The sequence below is a fragment of the Alligator sinensis genome, unplaced genomic scaffold (genome assembly GCF_000455745.1).
Source record: "Alligator sinensis unplaced genomic scaffold, ASM45574v1 scaffold290_1, whole genome shotgun sequence".
Lineage (NCBI taxonomy): Eukaryota > Metazoa > Chordata > Crocodylia > Alligatoridae > Alligator > Alligator sinensis.
In genome coordinates, this window is record NW_005842755.1 from 623,259 (window position 1) to 629,661 (window position 6,403).

Here is a 6,403-nt window from a genome sequence, read left to right on the forward strand (position 1 = left end):
TGCCCAAAGTTTGAAGAAGTAAGAATTTTTAAATTGCTTTGTATAGTCGGTATACTAATTATCTGAAACTTCTCTGTTTAAGATACAGATTTTTCTCATACAGTAGAGGCAGATGCTGAAGAATCTTAGTGCATTATTAGAAATAAAGTAATTCTCATGCTAGCCACTAAAAAAAAAAATGTCCACATCATTTCCCTGTTTTTGGAAGTTTATAGTTCTATGAGCAGGTGTTTGACAGTATGATACAGTAGGTCTTTGTTTAATTGAGTTTTTAATCATAAGATACTTGCTAGATCACAGAGACTTGGCATTAATACTTCAGTATTTTTGCAATATTTACATTTTTTGAATACTTGATAAAAGGTTAAGTCCTTGCTGTATTACGGTAGAATCCCATGGTTTGTTTGTTGTTGTTTTTTTAATAGCCTCAGCTGTGGTAGTTCTAATTGTTAAGCAGTCATCTGATTTTAATATGGAAGCCAACTAAAGCTGTTTTTATTTTAAACAGGATGTTTTGAGCAGTGATATCATAATCCTGACAATCACACGCTGTATAGCAATCCTTTACATTTACTTCCAGTTTCAGAATCTAAGGCAACTTGGATCAAAATATATTTTAGGTATTGTATCTCATTTTGTATTTATTACTTGTATATTTATTGATTTTATTTGTTTGTTTATTTTTTGGTAGAATGATAGTGAGTATTAGATTATAAATACTTACATGTATAGTGGGATCAACTTTTTTAGTCTGGCCACCCTCAGAAATCAGAGTAGCTGATGTTCTTTTCTTTTCTGTTAGTGAGAAGCCAGAAGATCTGCATTTGAATTCTCTGGATATTTTATTTTGTTTAAATGTAGCAGTAATTTTAATTTTAAGCATTGTTAAACCATGGGTTTGGGGTTTCTTTAAGAAAAATTATAATTTAAAAAGATGGCATTTACATTTGAATCCCAGTTTATCAGAAGTTTGTACACCAGCAGTCTTCCTGTACTGAAATGACTTGAATTGCAAAAGAAACAAATTTGTAAATATTCATGGTAAAAGGCTGACTAACTACTGGATTAAAGTAAAATAAGCCAAAGCCAAATACATTTTTTCTTAGACTAGATTTCACATATCACCTTTCCTTCCTACACTTACCATAAAAAAAATCAATTTTATTTATAGAAGGATCTCCTTTGGAAGGTTTTGTTTTTAATTAACCAGTGTTTTTAAATCTGTATTTTAAAGATTTTACATTTTAGATGTTATACCCCAACACTGGGATTGAGAATATGGCTTCTATATGAGACACATGGTTTAGCTATAAATATCTGTCCATATATCATACTAACCCTACCATTAACTTATCTAGTTCAATTTTAAAGCAATTCAGGTTCCTTTGTCCATCTAATTGACTTAGAAGACTATTCTAAAACTTTATTCCTTTGGTTAGAAATTTTCTTATAGTTTCCAGTTTGTTGCCATTTGGCCTTGTGCTAGCATAATTTTTTGGCCTAAAAAGTCCTTCTGCTTCCTGAATATTTACCCTACAAACATGTATGTAAAGAGTAATCACATGCCTTCTCCATCTCTGTTTTTAAAAAGGAGATATTTAGCTATGTCAGTCGGCAGTTAGACAGAAGCTAGGGAAGAGTTGCACCTAACAGACTAGTCTGTAAGGTACAGCTCTGCTGTGTCTTTCATAGTCTCTTTTTTGGTTAAGCCAAACAAGCCAAGCTTCTTTAATTTTTTTCATAGAAAAAGGTTTCCATTCCTTAACCACCTTAGTGGCCCTTCTTTGGATCTGTGTGCATTTCTGATCACAATTAAATTTTACTGCAGTAGTAATTTCATAAATGATTTTCACTCTTATGTTTTAGGTTTTCCCAGCGAGCACCCAACTTGACATTCTGAATAGGTCTTGCTTTCTAATAACAAGAAAAAGTGGTATTTTCTCATGAGTATTCATTGTATTCTGCAGCTGAGAAAAAAACCCTTACTGCATTAAATTTAGCCTTTAGTTTTTAAACTGGTTTCTGTCTTCTCTAGGTAATGTTATGGTATGAACGAAATCATCCTTCCCAAATGTAGAATTAGCTGGAATTGCCTTGGTGCTCAAAAGAGTCAGAATATCAAATAAATACCCTGGGTTACAGTAGCACTAAAATACTTGAGTCTTAGAGAACTGCTTTTTGTTGCAAAAGAGAAGACTCAGACTCTAGAATCTTTTGGAAAAAAATACCTTTTGACAAAGTTGAAAATTAGATTGTAAGCTGTTTGACTTTTCATGTTTGTCTTAGCTGGCATCTAAATGTGTGACTTTCAGTATTTTTTTCTTAAAGGTATTGCTGGCCTCTTCACAATCTTCTCAAGTTTTGTTTTTAGTACAGTGGTAATTCACTTCCTGGACAAAGAACTGACAGGCTTGAAGTAAGTATTATGTATTTTTAGGTTTTTAAAAGAAAAATGGAACTTTTTTTCATTCTAAAATGATGTAAGAGTTTTTCTGATCTAAATTATTTAGAACTCTATAATTGATAGATTAACATATGTAGCTCCCTCTTCAAAAATGTTTCCCCTCTGTTTTAGGGAGAATGCACAGATTTGGGCTTTTGTTAATTTATTTTAATGTAATGATATTTGTCATTAACAAGTTCCTTTTGTTTCAGTGAGGCATTGCCATTTTTCCTGCTGCTTATTGATCTTTCCAGAGCCAGTGCATTAGCCAAATTTGCACTCAGTTCCAACTCACAGGTGAGCATTTTTTTTAATAATTTAGGTATTGAATTTATCACCTGAATATGAGTGCCAGAGAACTGAGATGTGCATGGACAAAACTATGCCTACTAATGCTATGTCAAGTCTGTTAATATAGAATATAAAATCCACTATGAATTCCATTATGAAATTCAAAATTCTAACTTTCTGATATTCTAGGTTAGGAGACGCTTAAATGAGTAGCCTGGCTAAAATATCAATAGGACTGGTCAGATTTAGCAGACTCACTCGTATGGAATTGCTTACGAGATCTGGGCCTGTGATTTTAGTGTAAAGACAATGAGCAAACCTAGTTAGTAAAGCTATCAATTACAGACACAAAACTAATTAGAATAAAGGTTGTAAGGTACATGTACAACCACCTGAACAATCCTTAAGTAAAGGACTTAAGTAAAAAGGAGAGGAAAAAAAAAAGTTTTATGCTTTCTTGTATGAAACATACATTTTGTGGGGGTTTTGTTTGCTTGCTTTAAGTATCCAAGCACTGTGTGGCCTCAGTTTTGAGCTCCCTATCCTAATAATATGCTATTCTAAATAACTCTTTTTCCATCTCACTGAATTTATTTATAGCAAGAATCCTTGCCTTTTTTAAGATACAAAACTGTAAGAAAAGCCATTTAGTTTCATGAATAAATACCATATTTTCTTGCATACATCATACCCTGGAATAACATTTGCACCTTGTTTTCGAAAGGCAGAATGAAAAAAAACTCATTTTAGCACATTCTGCCTATAAGTTCATCACGGGGGCACAAAAGGGAATTGGTGAGGATTTATTCACCAAGGTGCCCCCAGGGGTTACAAGAAATAATGGCCACAAGCTAGCAGAGATTAGGTTTAGACTAGACATTAGGAAGAACTTCTTCACAGTTAGAGTGGCCAAGGTCTGGAACGGGCTCCCAAGGGAGGTGGTGCTCTCCCCTACCCTGGGGGGCCCTTTTTCCTGCCTATGCAGGGGGTCAGACTCGATGATCTATTGAGGTCCCTTCCGACCCTAGCATCTAACATCTAACCCATAACTGAGTAGCAGCACCAGGGGAGCCAAGCTACTTATTGTTCTGCTCCCTATGGATCATGTGCAGACTGTACTTTTGTTTTTGCCCAGCCAGAACAAGCAGCAGAAACTGCCATCACCATACTTCTTATGTTTTTGTTTATGTTCAACATCTGTTTTGGGGGAAAAGTGTGTTGTGAGGGAGAAAATACAGTAAGCAAGTTATAATATTAATTACTAGAATTAAGGGGCGTGAGAGAATTCCTACAATTTTTAGTCTCCTAAAATTGGTGAATAATAATGCCCTGTACTGGAATGTGGAATGTAATGATATTTACTTTTTTTAAACCTTGTCAGTTTTCTTAGGATTGTTGCCAGTGACTTTTTCGGATTGGGCTCCAGTCTCTCTCTTTTTCATTGACCTCTTTATGTTGTTCCATTTAAAGTCTGAAATTTCTATTTTAACATTAATGTCATTATAATAATTTTTTTTAGCTTTATCATTAAATTCCTTCTTTGAGTAGGACTAAGCTTTTGAATTTGGAGACTCAGATCCAGGCATCTAGATATAATTTTCATTTTTGAAGAAAGAGACATTTTTAAACTTCCTGTGCGAGAGGAGAATTCTTCATGAACAATTATACCCATGAGATTTTATTTTCTTGGGAGACCTGGAATGCCTTTTTAAATGGATTGTTTCATAAGAAAAAGGGATGTGTTGTTTAGGACTCAGCCTATGATCCAGAGTAGTCTTAATTTTCTTAGAATAGAAAACAACTATTATTTAAAAGTTAGTTGGCACAGAAATTAAGTAGTTCTGTGTTGCTATGTTGTATCTTTTTAAAAACCTTACAAATTTTTTAAATCAAAAGTCTGTCTTAATTTAAATGTGATTCAGAACACCTGCTATCTAAAATAAAGAGTTACTTTTTAATTAGATTACATAAATGATGAAGTAATAAAAATGTTTAAGAAAAGGGATAACAGCCTGAATGAACTGAAATGATTAAAGTAAAGAACAAATACAGCCTTAGGAGAATTTGAGGAATGAACAACTGCATCTATATTGAGTAAGAAGTTAAGCCTTTTTAATCCTTGCTTTGTTAGTTATAACTATAGTACTTCTATATGAAGCTAAGAACGTAAGAACAGGCCTAGTCCTGCTCGAGGGCTTGTATCTTATTATTTTGGAGGATTAAGAGGTTCTAGGAACAAATCTAGCTCACCAGTTATGCCTGTCCTTGCATCTTTCCTCTGACTCCTGCCAATCCAATTCTTCAGGAATCAAAAGTTGTGAGTCTAACCATTCTCTGCGGACTTCAGTAACTGCAAATATTCCTTTTTTCCAATTTTTATCTTTGTTTTAATTGATAGAAATTTGTGTTTTTTATAGGATGAAGTAAGAGAAAATATTTCACGTGGAATGGCAATCTTGGGTCCTACATTTACACTAGATGCCCTTGTTGAGTGTCTTGTGATTGGTGTTGGTACCATGTCCGGTGAGTGACAAAATCAAGGGTCTAGTTCTCTGAATTATAGTATCGGGTATCTTCAGGTCCTCAAATAATTGATGTTTTTGATCCATTATGTTTCACAGTGTGGGCACGGTAGGGGAGATACCACTATTTTTTTTAAGTACTTTTTTTTTTTTTGTTCAGATCTGAATAGTACTGAGGTCTGATGACCCGATGGAAAAATAATTAATTCCGTTAGGTTCTTATGGAATAGTGTGCAGGTACAAAGCTCTCCTGCACATAACCATTTGCAGAGCTGGATCTTGTCTAAATTAAAATCTTCCATTATAGTGGAACCTTTTTTTACAAATGGATGAGATAAAACCACTTGCTTGCCTACGTCATGCTGTTGCAAGAACTAATGTTTCTAAATTGGAACTATGTGCTAAGGATTATTAGGCTGTTTTAATTAAAACTTCCAGTGACATTTTTCTTTCGTATACCTCTTGATCTTCATTGATTCTAGGTCTAGTAATTAAGGAGAAGTAGTTAAGTGTAAAAAGTAGTAGTTTTTCAGACATAAATAATTCAGTAATTTTTTTGGAATAAACTGTAAGCCATAAGTCCACAAAAAGAGATCTACAATATTTAAGATTTTTAAAATTTAGCTGTCTTAAATACTTCAAAGTAGAGGTGCACCAATATATTGGTGCCATATCAGATCGTCACCTATAAAAGGAAAATCAACACATCAGCTGTTGGCTTTTTTTGGCCAGTTTAGCCGATAATGTCACCGATAAATATAATATGCCGTAATAATGTCTAAAATGAATTGGTAGTCTGTGGATTTCTGAGGGTATTTTTTCTTGCTGGTTTACCTTCTTAAAAATACCTGGAATATTCATTTGCTTGTCACTTCCACTTTGGGACCTGTTGGATATATTGGAGGATTTATCCAGTTAATTCTCTTACTTTAACTGAAGACATCAGGTGTTGAATCTGTAACATGTCCAAAACTTTTATCATTTTGCCAACAAGAGTTAAATAGTACAATTAAAAATTATTTCCATTCTTAGTATTCTCTCTGTTGTTCTCTCTAACACTTCATTAGTTCTCTTATATTTTTTAAATCCATTTAGAAATTCAGGTCCTGTCTAGCCTAATATGAATCGCTTTTTCTGGAGGGAAAGA

At 33.7% G+C, this 6,403-nt stretch overlaps 1 protein-coding gene across 5 annotated transcripts in view; it reads left to right on the forward strand.

The window, feature by feature from the left end:
- HMGCR (3-hydroxy-3-methylglutaryl-CoA reductase) overlaps positions 1 to 6,403 on the forward strand; it is a 23,256-nt gene that overhangs the window by 3,541 nt on the left and 13,312 nt on the right. For all 5 annotated transcript variants that reach the window (XM_025216630.1, XM_025216627.1, XM_025216628.1 and 2 more), the window contains 4 exons: positions 509 to 620; positions 2,329 to 2,416; positions 2,656 to 2,740; positions 5,152 to 5,257. In XM_025216630.1, the coding sequence (XP_025072415.1) occupies positions 509 to 620; positions 2,329 to 2,416; positions 2,656 to 2,740; positions 5,152 to 5,257 (391 nt within the window). The remainder of the gene's footprint in view (positions 1 to 508; positions 621 to 2,328; positions 2,417 to 2,655; positions 2,741 to 5,151; positions 5,258 to 6,403) is intronic.